Source organism: Halictus rubicundus, chromosome 15 (genome assembly GCF_050948215.1).
Source record: "Halictus rubicundus isolate RS-2024b chromosome 15, iyHalRubi1_principal, whole genome shotgun sequence".
NCBI lineage: Eukaryota > Metazoa > Arthropoda > Insecta > Hymenoptera > Halictidae > Halictus > Halictus rubicundus.
In genome coordinates this window covers 7295776-7320491 of record NC_135163.1, presented here as the reverse complement: position 1 = coordinate 7320491, position 24716 = coordinate 7295776, and the positions used below count along the sequence as shown (strand labels likewise).

The 24716-nt window shown below is 41.2% G+C and overlaps 6 protein-coding genes across 12 annotated transcripts in view; 3 read left to right on the top strand and 3 right to left on the bottom strand.

The window, feature by feature from the left end:
* The window catches only part of LOC143361451 (uncharacterized), a 305416-nt gene extending 303875 nt beyond the window's left edge, over positions 1–1541 (top strand). For both annotated transcript variants that reach the window (XM_076800839.1, XM_076800838.1), the window contains exon 11: positions 592–1541. In XM_076800839.1, the coding sequence (XP_076656954.1) occupies positions 592–1230 (639 nt within the window). In that variant the 3' untranslated portion in view covers positions 1231–1541. The remainder of the gene's footprint in view (positions 1–591) is intronic.
* Positions 1542–1745: 204 nt separating this feature from the next.
* Positions 1746–8368, bottom strand: Znt86d (solute carrier family 30 member 7). The gene is made up of 3 exons (XM_076800896.1): positions 8166–8368; positions 7423–7473; positions 1746–7335 (listed from the first exon to the last, which is right to left on the bottom strand). The coding sequence occupies exon 3, from the start codon at positions 7291–7293 to the stop codon at positions 6235–6237; it is 1059 nt and encodes a 352-aa protein (XP_076657011.1). The 5' UTR covers positions 7294–7335; positions 7423–7473; positions 8166–8368; the 3' UTR covers positions 1746–6234.
* A 501-nt stretch (positions 8369–8869) lies between these two features.
* Positions 8870–10137, top strand: Rps25 (ribosomal protein S25). Its single transcript, XM_076800904.1, has 3 exons — positions 8870–9014; positions 9530–9622; positions 9817–10137. Exons 1-3 carry the CDS (start codon positions 9012–9014, stop codon positions 10078–10080), a joined length of 360 nt encoding a protein of 119 aa, XP_076657019.1. The 5' UTR covers positions 8870–9011; the 3' UTR covers positions 10081–10137.
* Positions 10138–12382: 2245 nt separating this feature from the next.
* LOC143361471 (RRP15-like protein) lies at positions 12383–14228 on the top strand. 3 transcript variants are annotated; one of them, XM_076800899.1, is made up of 5 exons: positions 12385–12774; positions 12849–12890; positions 13175–13634; positions 13717–13933; positions 14010–14228. In XM_076800899.1, exons 3-5 carry the CDS (start codon positions 13228–13230, stop codon positions 14133–14135), a joined length of 750 nt encoding a protein of 249 aa, XP_076657014.1. In that variant the 5' UTR covers positions 12385–12774; positions 12849–12890; positions 13175–13227; the 3' UTR covers positions 14136–14228. The 3 variants fall into 3 exon arrangements, with proteins under 3 accessions (XP_076657013.1, XP_076657014.1, XP_076657015.1); XM_076800898.1 differs by having other exon boundaries at positions 12383–12890; XM_076800900.1 differs by lacking the exon at positions 12849–12890.
* Positions 14229–14520: 292 nt separating this feature from the next.
* Positions 14521–20931, bottom strand: LOC143361464 (uncharacterized). 3 transcript variants are annotated; one of them, XM_076800884.1, is made up of 5 exons: positions 20185–20931; positions 17857–18204; positions 16571–16805; positions 15525–16423; positions 14521–15464 (listed from the first exon to the last, which is right to left on the bottom strand). In XM_076800884.1, the coding sequence occupies exons 1-4, from the start codon at positions 20261–20263 to the stop codon at positions 15574–15576; spliced, it is 1512 nt and encodes a 503-aa protein (XP_076656999.1). In that variant the 5' UTR covers positions 20264–20931; the 3' UTR covers positions 14521–15464; positions 15525–15573. The 3 variants fall into 3 exon arrangements, with proteins under 3 accessions (XP_076656999.1, XP_076657001.1, XP_076657000.1); XM_076800886.1 differs by having other exon boundaries at positions 17914–18204; positions 20185–20794; XM_076800885.1 differs by having other exon boundaries at positions 17857–18236; positions 20185–20791.
* A 1430-nt stretch (positions 20932–22361) lies between these two features.
* LOC143361472 (lysophospholipase-like protein 1) lies at positions 22362–24359 on the bottom strand. 2 transcript variants are annotated; one of them, XM_076800901.1, is made up of 6 exons: positions 24229–24359; positions 23842–24140; positions 23641–23765; positions 23303–23563; positions 23014–23231; positions 22362–22905 (listed from the first exon to the last, which is right to left on the bottom strand). In XM_076800901.1, the coding sequence occupies exons 2-6, from the start codon at positions 23927–23929 to the stop codon at positions 22896–22898; spliced, it is 702 nt and encodes a 233-aa protein (XP_076657016.1). In that variant the 5' UTR covers positions 23930–24140; positions 24229–24359; the 3' UTR covers positions 22362–22895. The 2 variants fall into 2 exon arrangements, with proteins under 2 accessions (XP_076657016.1, XP_076657017.1); XM_076800902.1 differs by lacking the exon at positions 22362–22905 and having other exon boundaries at positions 22936–23231.
* Between the last annotated feature and the right edge of the window lie 357 nt (positions 24360–24716).

Genomic DNA, 24716 nt, shown 5'->3' with positions numbered 1-24716 from the left:
ACCGGATGATACGTAATTCGAGGCCGAGGATGATTTGTTTGCGGTCTGGCTCGTGGTTGTGCATCCGTGAGGAACTGGTTCCCGTGTTGGCAAGAGACAACGAAGAAATGGACAGCGTTATTTTATGATATACTTCTGATATAAATATAATAACTTCTGTATAAATGGACCGGACAACTACAGTTCATTATTTTTGGGAAAATTGTTAAAGGGAAAAAATATTAAAGGTTTATTAAGGGTAATACGATCTGGAGAATGGTAAATTTGCGAGACCTGTAGTTATCGATCCGCCTCGTAGAAAACGTAACAAAAATCCGCTTTTTGCGACCGCAAGAAGAAGGGAGCCGGGGCAAGGTCCTCTGACCTTGACAGTCCAATCCATCCAATCCCGAAGCGCGGTACACCATTCCTCACTGTAGCCCAGGCGGATGATCAGAATTCGCCGGGAAATTCCCATTTGTCTTCGTTACCCGTATCCGAGAGAGAGAGAGAGAGAGAGAGAGAGAGAGAGGGAGGGGGCAGGTTTGGGGAGAAAAAAAGGAGGGTAAAATTGCAGAGGGACAAAGCTGAGAGCATTATTTCTGATTCCAGGTGACAGTGAACGATCGCCTGGCGCTGAGAGGTCCGCTTCTTCTGCCTTTCCTGGCGGGTTTCACCGCGTTGAGCGAGCTGGACCTCTCGTTGGACAAATCCACGATCGGCGGTAGCAGCGGTTCGCTGTTGTTCATCGACGACAAGATCCTGCAGCAGTTCTTCAGCTGCTTGTCGTCGCACTTTCGGAATCTGCAATCGTTGAGGATCAACTTCTGGCGGGTGACGTTGGAGGACAGCGACAAAACGATGCGTCAGATCGCCAAGTACCTGAAGCTGTGCAACCTGAGCTTCCTGAAGGCGAACGGTCTGATCGTGACGGACAGCGCGAAGAAGGTGCAGATGGAGCACGTGTTCGTGCAGACCTTGTTGACGCACCTGCAGTATCTCACCTGGCTGTGCCTGGACGGCGTCGAGCTGACGGAGACGCAAGCCTCGAGCGTTGGAAAATGCGTCAGGGACCGATTCCCTGGCACCTCGTTGGAGATCAGCGCCAAGGACGTGCACGTGAAATCGGTGAAGGCTCTGGTAACCGCCGCCGAGGAGGGCGGCAGAGCTGAAGTTGTCTACACGGGCGGATCGAATTGCAGGCTGAAGATCACGAAGATCCAGAAGAACGGCAAAGCCAAGAAGAAGTGAAGGCCAGTTGGAGGAACGCTTGGTTCTAAGGGACATAGAGGATTCTTAGCCGAGGATCGCGGAGAGAACGGGAGATCGATCTTGTGGATTAGAGGATAGAGGATCGAGAGAGCAGGAGAGGGAGACTTTTCGCCGTCGATCCGGTGAAACGGATCTCGGGATGGATAGCTAGAGGACGTTCGAGAGTAGCTTTTAGGACGAAAACGAGTATTTCAGAGACGCGGCGCGCGTTCGTCGACGATTTTTAGCCATAAGAGGCAGCCTAGGGTAAGAGGATCAAGGACACGCGGTGCGGGAGGGAGAGAGAGAGAGAAAGGAGAGGATCGATGGGCCGACACTTTCTGGATCTCCGTCTTACTGTGATTTCCTTTTTCCGGCGCGTGGTCGCCCTCCTAAACGATAGATCACACGTAGACTGGTAGCGCTCTATCAGCTCGCCGGTTCTTTCAAACGCGACTTAGACGACGCTGGACCCCCGGGGATTGTCTGTCTCTGGATCCGGGATCTAGGTGTCCTTGTTTTTCTTTTTTTTTTCTTTTTGGTTTTGCATCGTCTCGCGATCGACCAACACGGATTTTGCACACCCGACGGACACCGAACGGGCGAGATGAACACGCATGAAAGAGGCTGTTGCGAAACTAGATACGTTCGTTGTTATTAGATGGAACTGTAAAATACGATTCAGAGTAATATATTATTATGATTAATCCGTCATTAACCGCGCGATCACCGTCATCACTGATTAATTATTGTATTATTATATCGTCATTACTATTAGAGTATTCCGAATCACGATTATCGAGTGTTAAAACGATCGCTTCGAACGATCCGAGAGTGAAGAATAAAATGGGCTTTACGAGGACGCGTTTGTTGGAGACTTGAAGAAATTTTATAGATATTATATTCTATATAGTAGCGCGTAGAGAAAAAAACCTGTCCGGAGTTTTACGCATTATTAAGAACAACGGCTATTGTATTGTATAAAAAAAAAAAAGAAAACAAACTGAGAGGATTCGAGGAAAAAAAAGGGACGTGCAAACACGACTGCCAAAATCGTAAAATCTCGTAGACACCGCGATCTAGGCCGGTAAAATTAATCACAAACGTTCGTTACTTTATATAGGGTAAGCGTGTGCGATTCCACGATTTCTATTGATCGACGATCGCCGAACGAAACGCGCCGGGTGCGATTTTAGGCGACCCTCCTGCGAATCTGCGGCCAACAGGTGAGACAAAGGGGGGGTCGCTGCAACTGCCACGCACCTGCGACAACAATCGAGCAAACGATCCGGTCGGTTTCAGTTCAGCTTCGCGCGAAACAGTTCCACGAACCACACAGTGTTTCCTCTTCGGTCCACGCACGCGCGATGATTTTCTTCGCGAGATCCGCGGACCTTTTCGATCACCTTTTAGCGTCCAATCGGCAAGGGATCCGCGCCAAGCGTTACTCGACGATTGTCCAATATTTCATAGATCTATTTTAAACAATTCCATAGGAGACAATTTGTCATAGGCACGATAGGTCGCGATAGGTGTTCATTTGTTAGATTGTGGATCTTTATTTTGTATTATCTTGAACTCTGCAAAAGTGTTCAAGAAAGAACAACACACTTCCGACTCCTGTTTCTCGCAATGCACTTGCACAATGTCAACTCTTGTCTTTACAGTTTTCTTCTTCATTCGTCCATTTTTGTTCGGATCAAATCCGCACTCTATTCACCTATCATGACTATTGACGCATCTCAAGTTTCTCCTTTCGAAAAACGAATCATAGTAACCCGGGGCTGTTCTCTGCCATGTCTTTCGGCTCGACTAGTTTACGATTCTTGTTTCTTAACCCTTTGCATTTGACTTCTAAAGGGACATTTGTAAACCTAGCCAGAAAATGAATAGTCCGTTCTAAGGATAATTATGTCTCATTTGAGTAGGGTAATAATATTCTAATATTGAAACTAAAATTCCGTTAGAACTAATTCGATGGCAAAATTTTGTTATTCCTAGAGATTTTTTTACGCATTTTTACCGACACATTCGCAATGTTTCTCTGATTAAAATGAACCCAAACACGGCACGATACGGATCAGGTTTGCTCGTTTAATCCACAATTTAGTAGAACCGATAAACGGTTGCTAGGAGTTTTCCGAAAATTCTCTCCGAGTGCAAAGGGTTGATTAAAATATTTTGTCGGTGAAGTCGACGCGCAACGCTTCGCGCGAGCTCCCTCGTTCGATATCCAGGGGCAAGCGTTCCTCACGGTTTTTCATTTTTGATAGTTTGCTATGTGTATATAAAAGACGCATTGATTGACACCGTACAGAGAGGACGGATGGAAATATTTAAATGTACGATCTGTTATATTTGCGAGCCGTTTTAACGATGAACGCTGACACCACGGGTGAAGCCTGAAGCTGACACCACAACGCGTGTCGTCCAGCGATGTCTCCCCGCGCGTGGAATCAGCTTCAGCGATTTTATTATAAATATTTATGTATTTATATGTGTATACATATCCTTCAAATAAATGTAATATGTGTTTCAGGGCGGTCCAATCACTGCTCACCGCGGTCATTCCGCGCCGTAATCATTTTCCATTGTCTGAAATACGACGCGACAGAGCACGCTCGAAATTAGTGGAGGGGTTTAAGTGATCATTCTGCTGACCTCGAATTTGTTTAGAAAATACAAGCCATCGAATTTTGTCATTCCGATCCACCTTCTCGAAAGTAGACTGTACTTATGAATTTTTATTTTGCAGATCATTCGATCGGGTAATTTTTTTTTTTTATTTCAACGAGGAAGGTTCAGTCTACTGTTAGAATTTGTTTACTGTACCCTTGACACTTCATCCCGACGTTAGAATTAAAAGCAGTATCTTTAATACAATTTTATCATGTAGACGAGGTTTGGAAGAATGCGGCCATATTTTTAAAAATTGTTTAAAAAGGTAAGTTGTTCTTAAGGTAATATTTACGAAATAAGAATTCGTTTACAGTTTTCATTATTCTCATGAAGCGGTGCGATTTTATTAGTCGTTGCTGTTATATAGAAAAGAATCCAGGATAAGTACAAGTATTTTTCTTTATTATTTACACTCTGTCGACACTGAGGTTCCTCTCCTCTGTCCTCGATCTATACAATAATGTTAATAAAACGTAACAACGTTCACTTTCATCCTGGAAAATCGCATCATAACTTCGTAAGTTAAAAGAGTCCGATGTGCGTCATGTTTCGCTCCTGCACACACACGCGGGCGCGACGGTAAATAGAAAAATTTGTTATACAACTCTTATCCGTTCCTATCGATGTTCCTCTCTACCATAAGATTTTGGCCTAGCATCATCACAACTTGAGGGTATACACCATAATATACCTCGGCTACATGGAATGTCCTGATTAAGCCTACGATTTACGCAGAGCCGTGCCTACAAATTTTCTGTTATTACAAAAATTCTACCGACTAACTCGAAATTTTAATCATGTTTAATTTAAAGCTTCTCTTCGTGCCTTTTTTAAACTAATTTTCTGTCTTGTCGATACGGCCCTAGGTTCGCAATGAACAATTTGAGAATGATAAAAATGATGCGATGACCGTTTTCATAAAATGTAAAAAATCATGCTCTCGCTGAGATCTGGTAAAGTCAATTTTTTTCAGAAATTTTCTACGGTACATGCATTTTGACATTACACGAGATTTGTCCATTGAGTCATAGTTGTGTTATCAACCCTGAGAATGCGGTCTTGGATCCACTTAGGCTATCATCTTTACTAGAACCCTTTTCAATCATTTTTACTCTTTGTGAAGTACTGTTTGAATTTTCTTTAAATTACCTTACAGTTTCTCAATGAATTCTTGTTTTACCCGTGCCATTGAAGACTGAACGGTATTTATTACAGCCAATTAAACAGCCTTGAATTTAATTCAATTGTCAGGAGCTGAATAGCTAATTTCCTTTTAAAACATTGGGTCGGAACGGACCCAGGCACCGCCATTCCAGAGACAATTGAATTAGTCGTTGCATAAGTGCCACTCGACCGAGCGCACAACGTGAACGCAATCTTGAGGAAAGTATAACTTCACGCAAACGTAAGAATATCAATTTATATTACATTTTATAAAGTTGCATTCGTATATATATACATATATATATGTATATATATATAATATACATTTCATATATTTTTTCGTTAGTAATGACTAGCTGTCTACAGCTGTCGGCAAAGGTTTACGGCCGCGTCGGTGTTTCAAACGCAATAAACTTGAATTGAACCCGTCCACGATAGATCCGACCAAAGTGCTCGAGTTTCGCGTTATCAAGATCGATATAGACAAAGTTCGATAAAGAAATGCAGATAAAAACCGTTAACGCGGCTCGAGATAGCCCTGCGATCGTAAAAAAATCTAATACTATGCACCAGTAGTAATTTCAACCTAAGTTTTTAAATGCGATCTTATGTAAAGGCTTCGACGAGTAGATACAAAAGTTGATTCGTGACTTTCTTGATGAGCGAGTGTCCTAGCTGTCGCAGTTCCCGTAAAAACGGAGATCAATTGAATTCGGCAAAGGAGTGTAACGAGTCAAGAGTTACGGGTCGTTCAATGTCTACATATGTACAATAGCAAAAATGAAGGAATGAGAATTGTAAATGAAATACAGTCCTTAACGGTATGTCTCGCGTCCTGTGTCCTGACGGTCTTTAACACTTTGAGTGTCAATTCAACAACCTCGAAAATTCCACAAAAACTAAATAATTTATTTAACGAAACACGGATTAAAAGGTTAAGACGTACGACACCAAGTGTTTTTCCAAGCTTCTTGCATTTTGAAGATCCCAACCAAATTTGATATACTAAATATACTAGTTTAAAAATTTCATTTCAATTGGAAATAATTCTGTCTCCCATTTTGAGGGAACGCGGCACTCAAAGTGTTAAACGACTCTGCAGACAGATACAGTCTTGGAGCACTTGTAAGAACACTTCATGACATTCACGTCTTTCCTAGATCACATGGGTGCGTAATCCAGCTGAACCGTTAAATGCCTTACTCCGGCTGCTTGGAATATCATTTGCGTGTGCGCCACGACGTACTTCGGGTCCACAGTTCTAGCCACTTCCAACTTCACACAGCCGACATAGACGTCCGAGCACAAGGTCCAGAAATGCGGTTCTTGTACACTGTATACTCCGGCCAACTGGGTCACTTTGTTGTAACACTGAGGCAGGACTTGGTCCATCGCCGCTGGCTGCCTCTGCATCAATATCTCCCATGAGTCTTTCATCAGTGAAAGCACACTTAAAACTATCAATACTGCGATCAACATTGAACAGATTGGATCAGCTATGAACCAGCCAAATAGGCGCATTAATATCGCAGATACGATCACGCCCACAGACCCCAAAGTGTCTGCTAGGATGTGCAGGAACACTCCTTTCATGATCTGAGAGTTTGTACCGCTGAAGGAGGGGTCGATTTCGATGTCATGGTGGTCGTGGCTGTGACTGTGATTCGAATGAGAGTGTCCATGGCCACCGTGAGAATGCGAGTGAGAGTGGTCATGCCCTGATCCATGACCATGTCCGTGTCCATGATGGAACACATATATTCCTACTAAATTAACTACTAGTCCCATAATAGATACAACAAGGAGTCTCTCGTGTTTGATCTCTGGCGGCTCGATCGACCTTTCTACCGCTTCCGACATGATGAACAGAGCAATGAAGAATAACAACAGAGCATTCACGAAGCCTCCCAACACTTCTGCTCTAACATATCCATAAGAGTATCGCTCGTTTGCTCTCCATTTTGTAATTACAGACGCGGCTAAGCCGAACAGTAATCCTGTGCAATCGAAGAACATGTGAAAACTATCCGAGATCAAGCCCAGACTGTTCGTCCATACTCCGTACAACAATTCAACAAAGGCAAAGGACAGATTCAGCAGTAGAAACAGAAACAAATTCCTGGTGTTTTTGTCAGAAAATATTAGACGCTTCCATCCCAGCAACTTCTCTTTTATCCGGCTCCCCAGATTCCTTGAGTCTTTGTGCGATAAGGGAAGCATTTTGCTAGATTGCCAGGGCTCCTTACGAAAATGGTATTCTTCCTGCGAAGGAGGGAGATTTTAATACAATATAGTCATTTACGTAAGTACATTTATACAGCTGTAAAAATTATAGCGAACGTTACAAACCTCTAATTTTGTCCAGAAGATTACAAGCTGTTATTGGCGCCACTGAGGGACCTGCAAAATATTAATGTAATATTATATCCACTTTTTAATATTTGTTTCAATAATTTTCTTATTTTCTTGTTAACCCTTTGCCCTATAATATCAATTTAGACTCATGATGAAGATTTCAAACTAAAATAAAATTCCATTTCTCTGTTATCTATATTTAACTATCTGTAAAAACACGTGTTGACGATCGATTGATACCTTAATTCAATGTTAAAAGACTTGCTAGATTTATCGTCTTGGTCATATTTAAAATTTATGCGAGTGCCTGTAAACTTTTGTGGATGACTGTAGGTGCCACATATGTTACTCGGAAATAACGTTTTGCTGAATAAACATTGCTTAATTAGTCCAGCATGCACGACGATACGACAGTTTACACGCGAATTAGACGATTCGATAAGAACAATTGTCAAAGACAATCAAAAATATGTCCGGGCAAAGTCGTTGATCGCACAGCTGATTACACGAGAGCTTCGCTTATCAGCGAAAAATACCGGTTGAACCTACACCCTGAACTGTCCTCTCGAATAAATCGCACTGTTTTAAAGAACCTGTCACGTAGTCGTTGATCGCACTACTCGAATCAAACAGTGATCGTTAAAAACGTCGCACCAAATAAAAACACAATTGACACGTCGCAACGGTGAAAGGGTTTCTTAACCTTACACGGGTTCGATTTGTTCGATGAAAAATACCTTTTTGGTGCGAAGCTGTGTATAAAAATGAAGACTCAGGATGGATTCCACGACATCAAAAGGTATTCTCAAAACGAATACATGTTGTGGACGCGTCAAAAAGGTAGAAAACCGGGCTCCGAAAATGCCTGGCAGAGCGCCATGCTTAACACGCTGCAGCCACTCCTGAGCCACAGATTACTATGCTAGAAGAGAAACTCATATCGAATTTACAGCATCCCTGTTAATACTTATCTCGAAATTGATTGACCTTGACATCCTACATACAAAACTTTTCCGCATTCCTTTTTTAACACCATAACTCTCGAATTAGTCGAAATGACTGATTTCTAATCAATTCCTAAAATTATAAAAATGTTTTCATTAGAAATTTTCAAATACACTGACATTTTCATTATGTCATATATGTAACAGAATGTTCTTAAGCGTTTAAAATGGATTTTTTATCTGTTTTGTACAGGTATAAAAGAATTTGAATTAATTCATTTTATACGATTCTAAGGTAATGTATCCACTTGTGTGCGCATGCGTACTAGAAATTGGTGTTCAAAAATGAGTTTTGGATCTATGTATAAGATCTTTCATGTTTGAGCAAATGACAGCTTGACATCAGGTTGCAACACGTGTAACATTTTCCATTTGTAAGTTTGTAATCACCCAATTAAAAAAATTGTTTTAATTTAGCTAAGGAATTATTTGATCGTGATCGTTCATTCTGCATAAATGATTTGTATTTTTATTCAGTGATAATATTGATTAACGTAGTGAAACAGAGGTCGCTGATAGAAGTTAATTTAAATATGGCGATCTTCGTACTTCCCTTTTCTTTCCGAGTCGACAGCCATCATGGTGAGTATTCGCCGTACACTTTTCCACATTGTTTTCCACTGTAATTAGTTAAAATAACCTCGTGAGTGAAGTAAAAGTTATTTTAAAAGTGCACAGTGATAATTCTGTTTAAAGAAATTGATGGGAAGCATCATAAATTTTGCATGTGATTAATCGGTTAATCTTTGTCAGTTCGTCCACATGGTGTATACTATTGATATTTTTTACCAGAAATCTCTTAGTAGCAATTATTATTAATAAAATCAACCTTTTGATTTTAATTTTGACATAATAAATAAGGGACCATAAACGTTCGTTTTATTTGTATGTGTGTAGAAAATAAACACTCTTCTACGCTTGTTTGTTGATACGGCAGAAGATTCTGCCGAAGGTTCATTGATATGTCGTGATGAAAGACTCATTCTAGATGTCTGTGATAGCAAAATACTGATTTAATGAGCCTGATTCTTACTCAATTTGTAAGAATGCAATTGAAGTTATTTAGTCATTTTATCTAATTGTACTTTCCGTTTCAGCCGCCTAAGAAGGATACAAAGGGGTCTTCTAAGCAACCCCAGAAGACCCAGAAGAAGAAGGAGGGAGGATCTGGCGGTAAAGCCAAGAAGAAGGTTCGTATTATCCTAGTTATTTATTTATATCCTTAAACATTGTCTGAGAATCTTTTAATGATGAAAATTTATCTCTTTGATAAGCCATGGAAGTAGAAAAAACTGATTTAATGAGACTGAAATAATATTTCATTGCATATTCTTAAATATAACTTCAATGGATGAGTATTAACACCTTCGATTGATTATTGCAGAAGTGGTCCAAAGGAAAAGTACGTGACAAATTGAATAACCAAGTCCTGTTCGACAAGAGCACATATGACAAATTGTTGGTGGAAGTGCCACAATATAAACTGGTCACACCATCCATTGTCAGTGAAAGATTGAAAATCCGTGGGTCGCTCGCCAGGAGAGCACTGATCGAATTGCAACAGAAAGGACTCATCAAACAAGTCGTACAACACCATGCGCAACTGATTTACACTCGTACAACCAAGGGCGATGATCCTGCTGTGTAAATCGTTTTTACACAATGTATAAAACCGTTTAATAAAAACTATGCACAGACCCAACTACTTAAATTTGTAAATTTTATAATTCATTAATATAACGTTTGCAGTTCTACACTAAATCCGAATACTTATTGCAATTGGTTCCCGAGTCTACCCCTAGATAACTGGATGGAAAATCACCGCCGCGAGTCTTCGAACACGTAGAGTCTAGAAAGGCGACTCTCTCTTGCTACTGGCATGCGGCTAGTGCCAGCGACGCTAGCGCCACGGCAAAGTGCGGAACCGCATATAGTCCCTACATTACAGGACGTTACCACGTGCGATAACATAGTTACCGACGAGAAATCCACATCACATGAAACATTATATTTTAACAATCATTTCATGTAAGAATCAATGATGAATGAATAAAGAGAATGTAATGAAAAGAATATCTGCGTATATAATTATTGAACTCTCAATTTTTCCCCGAACGTCCGACTTTTCTATGAGTTATACAACTGAATTCCATGCTACCTCCTTCAATATCATGCTCTCCTAATAGAAAATACGATTTCTCGAAAAATTTCAGCGTTCTGACTTGACGTTGAACTATACTACTGAAATTCCGAGAATTTGGGCCGTCTGACTTGACGTTGACTTGTACTACTGAAATTCGGATACCTCCTGCGATATCATGTTCTCCTAATACAAAAGTTCAAATTTTCGCTAAAATTTCGACCGTCTGGCTTGTCGTTGAGTTGTACTACTGAAATTCCGAGAATTTGGGCGGTCTGACTTGACGTTGACTTGTACTACTGAAATTCGGATACCTCTTGCGATATCATGTTCTCCTAATACAAAAGTTCAAATTTTACGAAATTTTTCGTGAAAATTTCGATCGCCTGGCCTGTCGTTGACTCGTACTACTGAAATTTCGAAATTTTCGTGCGTCCGACTTGTCGTTGACCTATACTACTGAAATTCCGAGAATTTGGGCCGTCTGACTTGACGTTGACTTGTACTACTGAAATTCGGATACCTCCTGCGACATCATGTTCTCCTAATACAAAAGTTCAAATTTTACGAAATTTTTCGTGAAAATCTCGACCGTCTGGCCTGTCGTTGACTTGTACTACTGAAATTTCGAAATTTTCGAGCGTCCGACTTGCCGTTGACCTATACTACTGAAATTCCGAGAATTTGGGCCGTCTGACTTGACGTTGACTTGTACTACTGAAATTCGGATACCTCCTGCGACATCATGTTCTCCTAATACAAAAGTTCAAATTTTACGAAATTTTTCGTGAAAATTTCGACCGTCTGGCCTGTGGTTGACTCGTACTACTGAAATTTCGAAATTTTCGTGCGTCCGACTTGTCGTTGACCTATACTACTGAAATTCCGAGAATTTGGGCCGTCTGACTTGACGTTGACTTGTACTACTGAAATTCGGATACCTCCTGCGATATCATGTTCTCCTAATACAAAAGTTCAAATTTTACGAAATTTTTCGTGAAAATCTCGACCGTCTGGCCTGTCGTTGACTCGTACTACTGAAATTTCGAAATTTTCGAGCGTCCGACTTGCCGTTGACCTATACTACTGAAATTCCGAGAATTTGGGCCGTCTGACTTGACGTTGACTTGTACTACTGAAAATCGGATACCTCCTGCGACATCATGTTCTCCTAATACAAAAGTTCAAATTTCCGCGAAAATTTCGTGAAAATTTCGACTGTCTGGCATGTCGTTGACTTATACTACTGAATTTCGTGCCACCTCCTTCGATATCATGTTCTCCTAATACGAAGTTCGATTCTCGGAATTTTCGAAAATTCTCCGAAATTCCAGTAGTATAAGTCAACGGCAAGTCAGGCGGTGGAAGTTTTCGCGCTAATTTCAAAAATTTTCGACATTAATTTCATTTTAATATCTAATATTCACGTCCAGGATGGGAAAAGAAGAACACAATTAACTGCTGTAACTAATATTCTTTATTTTTCATCAAATAAATTCCATAGTTAAATGTGTACATATATATAATAGAACAATATAAAACTATAATGGTAGTATTATCGTAGCAATGACGAGTATAATTCATCGCTTTCCGAGGATAGATCTGGACACGTCCTAAGCGAGGTAGTCTTTTGAACGGGAAATATGCTCGCTTGAGCTTAAAAATGAAGCCAAAAATCCAAGTGAAAACTATTTGTAAAAGTAGCTGAATGTTTACTCTGTATTTTCTGATTGCACATATCCCAGATCGTTAATAATAAGCGAATTATAAACATTTTATCTCACAAACTACGCAGGCAAGTGAGGTCTACGTCCGTCCTTCTCTCTCCGTAAAGTACATAAGTTTGTTCTTGTCGGATACCAACTTTGTTATGATGATCGCCTAATACTTACCAGGGGATCAGAAGGGTCGCAGAAAAGTAGGTGGCACCCTAATCTATTTGATTCATAACTTATGGTCATTGAATGATAGTTCACACGTTCTGCCGTCAATGGCGCCACGGACATTTTGATCAATTTATCTAGTTTAAAAAGAAATACAATTTTTGTAAATAACATTAAAATCAGCACCCGTTATTGCATTTTACCATTTGAGAAAAATTTAATAAATATTCTAACAACAGTACAAGAAAGTATTTAATTGTAATTGTTACCATTTTCATTCGAATCAAGGCAGACAGCACGTGTATATAATCACTTGTTGGTAATTCCTGTTCCCATAAGTTGTTGACATTTGTTTATGTCGTTCATATTTTAATAAAAAAATGATTGCACTAGATTCATCAGTTAAACTCGGAAAATCTCCGAAGAAACCACAAGGTTGGAAATCACATTTATTTTACTATTAGTCTGTTTTCGAAAAATAATGTTTCGTTTATTTACTTAACCTCTTCGAAGTAAAGATCTTTTAAGCATACGTTAAAAGTGTTAATTAATTTTAGAAACGTATCTATTCATAAAAAAATTGAATTTAATTTAAAATTGATTTCATTTTAATATATTTTTACGTAGCTATGATTATCTTTGACACAAATAAATTCATTATCGTCAACTGAATATTTTTGCAGTATTTAATATATTTATATATGTTACCATAATTGTAGTTGAACTACGAGAAGACAGCGATGACAGTGGACAAGATAGTAGTGATGATACCATGGAAACAGAAACACACGAATTGGAAGGTGCGGGAAATGGATTCAGAGAAACAGAATCTGAAGAAGACGAGTCAGATACTCGTAAAGTTGATGGGAATCCCAGTTGGGCGGATGCCATGCAAAAGATTCTGAGGACGAAGAAGCCAAAGCGTAAAAAAACCATAGTACTGTCCAAAGCTAAAAAGTTATGCGACATTGTAAAAAAGGAGAAGAGCGAAGAGCTATCCTTTGAAATCAAGAAAGAGACGGAGGAAATAAAAACTGAGACATCAGAAAATGTTGATAGTAGTATAGAAAAGTCATTGAAACAAGTAAAAGAGAAAAGGAAAGATCATTTGGGTATCAGACTTAAGCCGAGTATAACGGATAGAGAACGTGAGAGAATGTTGCAGAAAATTGCAACGAAGTAATTATATTTTACTGTAACAATAGGGGTAGTATTTTTAATTATTTAGTTAAAGCAATTAAAATTGTTTCACCTTTTACAGAGGCGTGGTACAGCTGTTTAATGCTGTAAAACAGCAACAAGGTGAAATTAAGAAGAAGTTAGCAGAGGCTGGCCCATTAGAGAGGAAACGGGAGCAAGTACTGAAACACATTGACAAGAATTCATTCTTGGATGTTCTTATGGGTGGAAGCAAAAGTATAAGAGTAGACAACGATGTGAAGGACGAAGAGCAAGTGAATAGTAAAGTTAAGGAGAAGGTAAATATATTTGTATATTTATAACTCTGTCATTTATAAAGTAATATAACAAATAATAAAAATTAATCTTTAAAAGGACAAAGAAACATGGAACGTTTTGAGGGACGATTTTGTAATGGGGACGAAGTTAAAAGATTGGGACCGTAAAAATGACGAGGACGATGATTCGTCGGCGCCAGAAGATATGGACAGTGATAATTAAATTATATAAATACGTAAGATATTTTTTATCTTGTAATGATGCAATTGTTGTTAAGTATACCAGTAAAAGTACTGTTTTGAATTTATAAAATAATTCTCTTTTTCTCTCTTCCAATAATTCGTACGATTACGAAAATGGGAAATAGCATCGATTTCATATTAAATATTTCAATTTATATCCGATATCTTTCGAGCTACTCAACAACAATAATAATAATGTGTACAATGTATAATTTCTCATATAATTTATCATATGTTTATAACACATACATGATCCTATCTAACGTTAATTCCTATTGTTATTTTATTTACGCCACGTGATCATGGCTGAAGAATAGTGCCATAATATTTTCTTTTTCCCGTAAAATGACACAACATATATCTTGTGTACTGAAGCCACAGCTTTGGAATAATGAAATTCGAATTCAATTTAGGGATATGGTGACATATACATAGTCTGTACATAGGACTTGATTTGTCCAACAGTTATTCTATACACATCTTACTTTTATTTGTCTTGTCCTTGTCACTTTTAATGATATCGTCATGTTACCGACTCAACACGAACATGTTACGAATACAAATCATAAGCATCTCGTGCTATACTGGTATCGTCACGTTATTCATCGCGCCTGCGTTTCATAGTAAAATAATATAAAAAAGCAAATGTATAATAAATAGGTTCTAGCATGATCCACTAATAACATGTACAAAATATTTAACTCGACTTATGGTGATTATTCTCTTAATATATACTGAATCTAGTGTGTAGATTAACCCTTGGACGGACTGACCTAACATCATCGTATCATTTCCCTTCGATTATTGTGCCACAATGAAATTGATTGTACATTTTGTCGTATATAAAATTATGTTTAGAACCTCGGTCGTACTATAGTCCATGACTCTGTTAGGTGGTTGCGTAGAATGTAGTAGCGTCAAACTTAAAATTACATTATCTGTACAATTTGTTACAGGCTTTCCCGGAGTATCACAAGAGCTACTGTAACAACCGATTAAAATATTCTCTAATTCTTTTATTCGATGTTTAAATCAACAGCAATTAAATTCAGTCAATGAGTTCTATCGTCGTGTCTCACTAAAACGTGTAATTTAGAGGATGAATCGATATAAGCACCAGTGTATTCTTCCACGGGGTCCAATCATTTCGATCTGCCTCTCGAAGAGGAGACCCGAGCGACCAATGGCTGGATCGTTCCACAGCGATCAGTCTTGAGTGATTATGGTGGATATCGACAGCCATTAGAAGGAAATAATACAGGTCTCCTGTTTCAAGAACAGACGACTATAACAACATCCTGGACACTCTTTCTCTCTCTCTCTCTCCCCCTCCCTCTCTCTCTCTCTCTCTCTCTCTCTCTCTCTCTCTCTCGGCCACTTCAAAATAAAATATTCTTTCTAAATCTCTAGATCTCGCGTTACACGCGGCTTTCACGGATGTCAGCGAGGGCTCCGAAATTTCTGGTCTCCTCGTCAGAATAATTGGACTCCGTCTCCCCTGTCTGTGACCTGCCGGCATCGTCGGAGCCCCTATTCCTAATATAATATCCTGCCGGATTAGATTCGTTGTTGCAGTTTGATTCGTTTACTTCCTGGCCTTCGAAGTGCACGTTCCTGTGACCAGACGGTTCCTCTTGGTCTACCTGCGACCTGGACCTATCTGTCTCGTTGCACCTTTGCGAGGGCTGACCGTGACCGTCCCTCTGCGCGTTCTCCACGTTGTTCCTGCTCTCCTGGCTGATTCTCGACAGGCTCCTAGCTAAATTCCTAGTGTTCATTACCTCGTTCGCCGGCGCTGCGTTCCTGGACACCTCCTCGGGCCCGTTCATGCCTATTCTTTCGTTGTTTCTGACAGTGTTGTCGGTGGTGGAGCAATAATTGCCATTTTCGGGCAACGTTTCGCCTTCTCGTTGCTGGTTCCCGTTCCCATTGGTTACGTGGAACGAGGTCTCGTGCTGGTAGGTTCTCAGCGCCTCGAAGTTCGCGTTGCTGAACACACGGGGCACCATGCCCTGCGTCATACGATAGAACTCCAGTTCGTTGTCCACGTAGTAGCTGTCCAACGGGTTGCTGATGATCGAGGGGTTCCTGCAAACGTTCCTGCGCGGGAAACTCTGGCTGGAGAAATTCGTCATGTAGGGGAACGCCAGCGTGTCCATGGGGTTGCCTAGTATATGGGGACAGCCGTCCAGACTCTGCATCTCGATCTCCTCTTTGCCGTCGTGGCAATAGTTATGCATGTCTATGTCGTGCGGAAGATTGGCGAACCTGAAGATAGTAAAATAAGTGTCTACGATAGGCGCCGTGCAGAGATTACTCTATTGGCAAGCGTTACGTGGAAGGTTGAGGTTACACGGTGGCAACCCCTGTTGCTCGTGCTTGCTTCACAAGTTTAAAGGAGTCTTCAGGGTCTACCTGTGCAATAAAATGTCGGAGTACGACGGCGGCATGTCCGATTCCTCCTTCCCGTAGATGCTCTCGTACGTCGGGGGTGGGAAACAGCCTACGGACCCTAGACTATCTTTGCTGGGCGTCTCAGCGTCCATTTCAAGTATGCTACCTTGGCTGTTCTGCAGCTGGTGTCGGTTTATACTTCGTGGATTCCTCTGGGCGCGGAGGACGCTGTCGCCGAGCTCCACCAGGTCTAGACCTGTTAATCAACGAGTTCATGATGACTACACTATTGCGACAAAAAGGAATAGGTGCAGTTTAAAATAGTAAAAACATTAGAATTTGAAAATACTGTTACATTACTGTCGACCTATTGAATATATTAAGAAAGAAACTAAATTACTATTTCCCTCCAGTCTGTTGAAATTCAGATAGAACATTTTTCACATGCTTGATCAAATTAAGTAACTACTGTATTAGTAGACAGTATGGAATTAAATAATCTCCGGTATTGGATTGTACGATTCTTTGTGTGCCCGTTCCCCTTTAGAACATGCAAGTAGCTAACAGGTGCGGGGGTTGGGGTGGCATGTCAGTGGCCTTGAACCGGAAAGGAACGCCTTCTCGAAAACCGGGTCAAAGATATAAAAACGAAATCGCTTAACCCGGAGCTCCGGTTTCGAGAGAATTGATTTTAAAAATTCAGCTGTCGCAACAAGGGCGTTCTATTCTCCCCGCTAACTGACGCTTAGTGTATCTACGAATTTAACGCCTAATAAAGCCGATAGTGCCATCAATGTTTATGAGAGGATGAACGCGTTTATGGTGGCACAATGTTTCCGATGCATCTCACGCGATACGTCCGTGTGGGTATGGTCACGCTACCTAAGGGGCTAAACCTTACTGAGCGGGGACCGTTTGCTAATTGCTGAAAATGCTTGTTACTTATTATTAGACGGTGGATGTTTGTGCACTTGTAATAAAATTGAACGTACGTAATAGAATACTTTGAAGACTTTAAAAGGACTCAAGAATGGTATAGTATAACTTAGCTCCTATTGCTTAAAGTCGACTAAGGCGATGTTTAGTTTGCACAACGAACCACAGTCTATTTCTTGGCAATTGCAGCAAGTAAAGAACAGATCATGGAACAAACGACAATGAAGCTACCCTGAAGTTTTGAGGAGGTGTACGGTGCATCTTGGTACGCTAAGGGTCGAAGTATCCCAAGGACACCGAGCATTGAACACCGAAGGATCTGGGATCTCCGTGTGAGGAGTCAAGGGGCTAGTATCCAGTTGCAATCTCACCAGTGGGATCGGTTTGGAACTGCGTGAAGATTGTGCCGTCCACAACGAGCATCCTACCGTGCGGCAAGAGGATGATGGTAGGCGTCGCGACCATCGCCTGGTCGCTGTTGCCGAATCGGGAGTCAGGTTCAGGGTCCTCGAGCCGGCAGCAACAGTACCGTCTGCACAGGGACCTGCAGAACGGGGCGCCCCAGCAGCAGTACGCGAAGATGAAGCACAGAACCGCCAGCATCACCAGAAGTGCAGCCACCCCTTGGCCCTGCTGAGCGGCTGCGAGGGTTGGACCGCCGGCGACGCCGACGCCTACACCGACGCCGAACCCTAGCCCTCCGCTGCTGCTCATCTCGCCTGGAACGTCGTTCGAGTCCATCAGTCTGTGTCTAGTGGAACAATGGACGGTATCAGGACACTTCAAGATCTCTCTTAGGCGGTTGCACAATCACATTGCCATCACCTCGTCGCTTTCAGAATTGTGCGATTTTCTCGGCTCGACTTTCAATGTTGTTCTTAAGGTGATTTTGTACTTGAGGTAAACACAAGATCATTGTTAATTGTTAACATACATGTTCTAGACAGATCTACCGACAATCTAGGGGGTTGCGCAATTACAGTTTCACCACTGCGCCACTTTTAGAATTGTCTAATATTCTTGGCTCGATTTTCAGTTTTGTTTTTAAGGTGGTCTTGCACTCGAGGTAAACACAAGATCATTGTTAATTGTTAATGTACATGTTCTAGACAGATCTGCGGACAATCTAGGGGGTTGCACAATTACAGTTCCACCACTGCGCCACTTTTAGGATTGTCCAATATTCTTGGCACGATTTTCAATTTTTTGGTGGTTTTGCATCCAAGCTAAGCACAAGAAAATTGTTGATTCTACATGTTCTAGATACACGTTGTGTTCTACAATAAACCTTCCTGCACTCTCAGGGTTAACGCAACAACATGCTCTTTCTATCCCAACATTGTTTTAAGCGGTGGACACCAGCGGTCCGTGAAAAGTGATCTGATTTATTATTACAGCCGTGAAGAAGCGGATCTCAAAATTGATGGCCGCTCGTAAACGGAAGGATGAACGGTTCCCCGTAAACTCGAGACGAGCAAGAATTTAATCGGCAGTTAACGGACGATGATTCTCAAACTTTTTTTCCTTCAAGACGCAATTCAGAATCGTGCGTTCTCGCGACAACATCGAAGTCGTTTCTCGCGAGCAATAAAAAGGTTTCGATCCGCAATGCGGAGCACATGGCAAGCACTAACGTACGTGTTCCTGGCACTAGTCCAGTGATGATGAAGTTCTCTAACAAAGCTTACTCTCCGCGTATCCCCGTTATCATCGTTTTCACTTGTCTCTCGCGTATTCCGAAGATCACACTGTCCACTACTCCCATGAAAGCGAGCGTTAGTTTCGGACATCACTCTCTCTTATGCTAATAGAATAAATTTCGTTCGACGCTCGGAAGAAAGGCGCGGTGAAAGTAGAGGAGTGTGCGGTAATCTTGACGTATCGTAATTGGCCGCACTGGGTCAGCAATTTTTCGAAAACAAAAACAAAGAAAAAAAAACGCGAGTGACAGTCAAACGAAGGTCGTTCGAAAAGACTGCTTTGAAAAGTCCAGGCAATACTCGCTCCGTTTGCAAATTAAATTTTCAATGACGAGTACAGATGTTCTTGATTCGCGTTAAAATATTTTTAAACTGGAGGATTATTAACGGTTCGCTTACCGGCAATTTTATAATGGTCTTTTTGAAACGAGATAATTCGTCAATAAATTAATAACAGTGATTCGACAAATTTTTCGCGATGTAACAAAAATAGTAAAGAGAATATTGTTATTTGTCTGTGAATGTACTATTTGTAATTTCAGTGAGTCCGCGCATCACCCGGTTTGTTTACCACGTGCATACAGATCTACAGTCTATTAATATTTAAAGCAAACTGCGAATGCAACCAAAATAGCAGAGAATATTTTGTATTTCCCTGTGGATGGACAACATGCGATTCTAGCCACCCCATGCGACCACCATTTTGTTTACTATCAGCATGTAGACCCATCAACTGTTTACCCAATGTACTATCAATTTTGTACCCCTCTATTAGCTGAAATATTTTATTTAGGAGTTCTACGAGTAAAATTTATGTCAAGTCACACTCAACACAGGAGTCCTATGAGTGAAGTCTAGCTAAATTTTGCACAGGAATGCTTAAAGCAGCTAGGTATGTACCCAAAAATATTGAAGAAAAATATTTTCCAGTGAACGCAAAACGCGCAGCTCGATCAGCCCCGTGCAGTAGAAACTCATGCCCGTATTATAGCGCATTACCTTGGGTGGTGATGTTGTAAAGCCAAGTGGTGCCCGTCGTGGTCGCTGGTTCCGATGCCTTGCGCGTCCCGAAAACCATGTATGCAGAAAGTCCTCTCTCGTACCCCGAGAAACGTCGAGCTCTTCTCTCCTCAACGGTTTCGAAACGCGAGGCGATCACATTGACAGTCGTCGCGTGTAACGCGTCGCATCACGCGATCGGTAACCCGAATTAAAAATGGCGGTCCATGAAGCGAGCCGATCCTAGACGAAAACGGTGATTCCGTTCCACCGGCGATCCCATTTCTCCGTTTTCCTCCTTATTTCGTGTTCCCTCTCTCTCTCTCTCTCTCTCTCAATAGTAACTCAACAAGTCCCGGCGCGCCGGGCCGTTAATGACATCGTAAACAACGAACGGTGTCTCGCCGGTGAACAACGGTCCGGTATTGTTTCCTATCGACGGTCCTCGGGACCAGTCCGCAACAGGATCAATCCGCGAGGAGACGTCGCGCTCGAGATCGAACGGCGTGCACTGTCATCGCGAGGAGACACTCTTGACCCATTTCAAATTGTCTCCCCCACTTCACGCCAGATCCGTTGGTTTTCGCCGTCGACGAGATCCTCTATTCCGCAACAGGGGACCTCCTTGTCCACCTCCGTCAATATGTTTCTTTATCTGTCCCTTCGACGAGCCTCCATCTCTATACAAACGCCTTTGTTCCTCCGTCCTCCGGATCTATTATTATGACAGAAAACATTAATTCACACGGACCCTGTTTTCTCCTTCTCCTTGCCACCCCCGTCAACGTTTTTCCTCTTACCGTTTCTCGTCGTGCACCGCCTCTCCTGTTCCACGGTGTGCCAACGATTGCGATCAGACGCAATGCAGTATTTAAATAACAACAGGGCCGAGAGCGGTCCTATAAACTTTGCGAAACACACGATAACGTCGTATATGTATAGCTCTTCCGGCCGACATATATATTTATATATATATAGCTGTCTTAATTCTCATCGGTTATGTATCCTATACACGATCCCTATGTAACTCTCATTTAGCCTATGGTTTACTTACAAGTAAATAGACATGTTCCTTGTGGTGGCTCGTCCGTCGTTTATTGGCTGATTAACGCAAAGCATCGTTCGAACCACTGGCATCCCCTCGCGTTCCGTGACTTTGACGTCACCGACTGCAGATGAAGCCGCGCCATATTATTTACTATCGATGCATTGTGCGCGTTCAAACGCTTTTGCCGAATCCACAGCGTTGAAACTCGGCGAAAGAGTTTACCCGCATCGTTGGGTAAATACGATCGAGCAAGAATTTAACTGATGTCGCTGCCGACGATAGTCAACAACCCCTTCGGGATCGACGTCGATTGATCACACGGTATCGTGACGACATTCGAATCACATCTGCACACGCAACCAGTTCACCGAGAGGCTTTTTCACTGTTGTCGCGTTAGGATACACGGGGTATATCTCTCCGTTCGAATATCGATTTCGAACGAAACGCTTCGACGATATTTTTAACCTAAACTCGTCTTTGGTCTCGTTCTCCGTTCGATCTCTTTCACGGGCACCGCGGGTCGCGACGCGATCGCGACACGTTCGCGCGACAACCTGGTCGCAGGCTAGTTAATATGTGGGTTACCATAGGGGTTTACCAGGCCAGTGTGTCAAATCTGCGACCACCCTCGAAATTCGCTGCAGCTTGTAGGGTCGCAGCAGTCTCCCCTCGAGACACTGGCCAACGATTCGTCGATGGCCTCGTCGGTGGCGCTTCTTTTATTTTTCCCACCCCTGTGCGCCGGATGAAAGCGACTTCTTTCACCCCTTCCCACTTCGATCCCCACCTCCCCCCTCAATTCTAATCCCCACCTCTTCGTTAACCTGTTAACCGGAGATGACGAGAACACTCGTCATTTGCCTCCTCGTCCACAGCTGATGCTTCCTCCTTCCTCCGTACACCTATCTACAAAGATAAATCATATTAAAAAGCAAAATACAATTACACGAGCTGTCTCGAAACAATCAACTACCTTTCAACCTTTTAAACTCTGTCACCGAAGCGTTCGATTGATGCTCGACTTTCTATATTTGACCCTTTGCACTCGGAGCTATTTTAATTCCAATATCGAACTTTTCTTCCGACCTAGAATATTTTCAATTTATTCAATCAGTAATACTGAAATTTTTTTGTATAGTACGAGATTCCTCTCTGGCACCAAAAAATGACTAATGGATGTTTATGTTTGATCAATTTCTTTATACTGTTGGTTTGGTGCAGCTAATTACTTTAACAAATGACCAATCACCATTATGATTTTACTGAATCGCTCCACATCATTGCTATACTTACTTGCGTGTTCACGTAGGTGTTTGCGGTCGGCAAATCACCTGATCAACCTGTTTGACCGGTCAGGTACCCGCAACAGGACACTTAAAGATAAACAATAATGATTCAGAACGATTTATACTACATAGTAGTATTGAACATTTTTTTCCCGTCAATAAATGAGAAATTAAATGACTTTAACTCGGTTTTTCCCATTAAGATTGCCAACAATAGAATGGTGCAGTACAATTACGCTGCATCTGCTGCACACTGTTCGGCCTACGAGAAAGTCCTCCAGAGTTTAAACGGAATAGAGATACCGCTATCTTTATTGCATCACTTTTGTTTGTAAAACGATAACGTGATCGTATTAATGTAACTGTATCTTCTTCTTCAAACATGTCTGATAGAGAAAGGAAGTAAAAAGGTACGGTTTGTTTCAGACATTGACATTATTTCGAATAAATATACAATGATTCCTTAATGCTATATACAAAAATAGAAATTTTACTTTTCTGGCAAAATCTCTAGAATCCAGTTTTTAAATGATTTGATTTCGGATACAGTTAATTCATGGTGTGCACCCATCAGTTCTGTGAACTGGCCATCTACGCCCAGTTCTTTTAAGTTGTTATAGGATTCTGCTCCCCATTTTAGCGGCACCAACTCATCTTCTGTGCCATGGTATTGTATCAGTGGTGGTGTTCTTCCTGGATTTGTTTTTAGATACTGAAAAAGAAATTGTATTGTTTAAAATTAAGAAAAACGAGTACAAAAGGTTGATTCTGTTATACACGTACCTCATATACCACCGAGTTTCTGTTGAGGAAGCAGGACATAGCAACGCAACCGGCTAGAGATGTTTTATGTCTGTACGCTAAATGCAAAGACAATGCACCACCCATAGAGAAACCAGCAACTGCAATATTTTCATACGGAATTCCCTTGGAAACCTCTGCGTCCATCAACTCCAATACAGTTTTACACATTGAGTTTACAGAGTCCAATTCCTCGGGTACATTTATATGTATACTCTTGCGATCGAACCATACATTGCTAAGCTAGAAAATCAATTACTTCAACTGTTATCAATTTTCACATTGCAGGTTTTGTAGTGTATATATCGTAATCGACTTGCCATTCCATTATTAGGTGTGTACGGTTGAGCCGGTGCAGTAGGGTAAATGATTTTTATGTGCGGAAACTGCAACTCTTCTCTCAGCTTCAATTCAATCCATGCCTTCATATCATCTCCAGAAGATCCTGAAGTCGAGTTTGCGTTTTATCGAACTTAATATAAAATTAAAAATAGCAACCTTAATTATACCCAACAGCTTACCTGAGCCATGAAAGAAGAACAAAGTGGCACTATGTTTCTTCGTCGCCTTCACGATATTAAACTTCGGTATCTTCACGATCCCTGACATGTTTATTCACCTATCGTTATATAAAAGTCGGCGAATACTGAAAGTTAATTCAAGAATTATCGCTTCGTTTATCAGCATCTCTCGCCGTTCGGATCCACATAACCATTACATCCAACGTTCAAAGTCCATAGTTCCTAACCGAACTGAAATATTCCTATGCTTCAAGCTAGTCCAGATTGTTGAGAGCGGAATTTCCTCTTTTCAATTTGATCTAACATTATGAAATAAGTACAGAACATTTAAAAAAAAATGATACACAGTAGTTGCAGGTGTTATAGGGTTAGGATTAACCGGTAGACGTATCGATGTGCGAGTAACTCACAAACTACTGTTCAGCTATAACAAATGCTTTGGTATATTTTACAAAAATATATCAATTTTGATCATGCGACACGGAACAACTTCAGAATGTTAGAACGAATAAAATAATCTGAAACAGATAGGTAAAATAAGTAGACTGCGGATCTTTATGCAAAATATTGTCTATTTTAATTGCAAGAGGCAGGAGTCGAATTTTAATTTTTCTCTTATTCGTAACGATTAAACTTTTTTCCGGAAAATATTAACGTACAGGGTGTACAAAAAGTAAGGGTATATCGTAGTGTGATTCTACAGCTCTGAATCGGGGAAGATTTGTAAGAAGGAGGACCGCGCAAAAATGTCCTTGACCTCGATTTTCAAGGTCACCTTTTTTCTTTGCATCCTAGAGTACTAGTAACGAGGAACAAAAGTCTCAAAGGAACCATACATTGCAAAGTAAACCTTTCTCTTGAAAAACAGTTCCGTG

Bases quoted from the DNA above. Each gene is read 5' to 3' on its own strand.
- Znt86d (XM_076800896.1), bottom strand. From the start codon at position 7,293: ATGCTTCCCTTATCGCACAAAGACTCAAGGAATCTGGGGAGCCGGATA.
- Rps25 (XM_076800904.1), top strand. The intron at 9,623-9,816 runs GTTCGTATTATC...TGATTATTGCAG, and splicing joins GCGGTAAAGCCAAGAAGAAG to AAGTGGTCCAAAGGAAAAGT.
- LOC143361471 (XM_076800898.1), top strand. From the start codon at position 12,836: ATGATTGCACTAGATTCATCAGTTAAACTCGGAAAATCTCCGAAGAAA. The intron at 12,891-13,174 runs GTTGGAAATCAC...CCATAATTGTAG, and splicing joins ATCTCCGAAGAAACCACAAG to TTGAACTACGAGAAGACAGC. The intron at 13,934-14,009 runs GTAAATATATTT...AATCTTTAAAAG, and splicing joins ATAGTAAAGTTAAGGAGAAG to GACAAAGAAACATGGAACGT.
- LOC143361464 (XM_076800884.1), bottom strand. From the start codon at position 20,263: ATGGTTTTCGGGACGCGCAAGGCATCGGAACCAGCGACCACGACGGGC. The intron at 18,205-20,184 runs GTAATGCGCTAT...ACGACGTTCCAG, and splicing joins TTACAACATCACCACCCAAG to GCGAGATGAGCAGCAGCGGA. The intron at 16,806-17,856 runs GTGAGATTGCAA...GTTGATTAACAG, and splicing joins GTTCCAAACCGATCCCACTG to GTCTAGACCTGGTGGAGCTC.
- LOC143361472 (XM_076800901.1), bottom strand. From the start codon at position 23,929: ATGTCAGGGATCGTGAAGATACCGAAGTTTAATATCGTGAAGGCGACG. The intron at 23,564-23,640 runs GCAAGTCGATTA...TTGATTTTCTAG, and splicing joins ACACACCTAATAATGGAATG to CTTAGCAATGTATGGTTCGA. The intron at 23,232-23,302 runs GTACGTGTATAA...TTTCTTTTTCAG, and splicing joins GAAACTCGGTGGTATATGAG to TATCTAAAAACAAATCCAGG.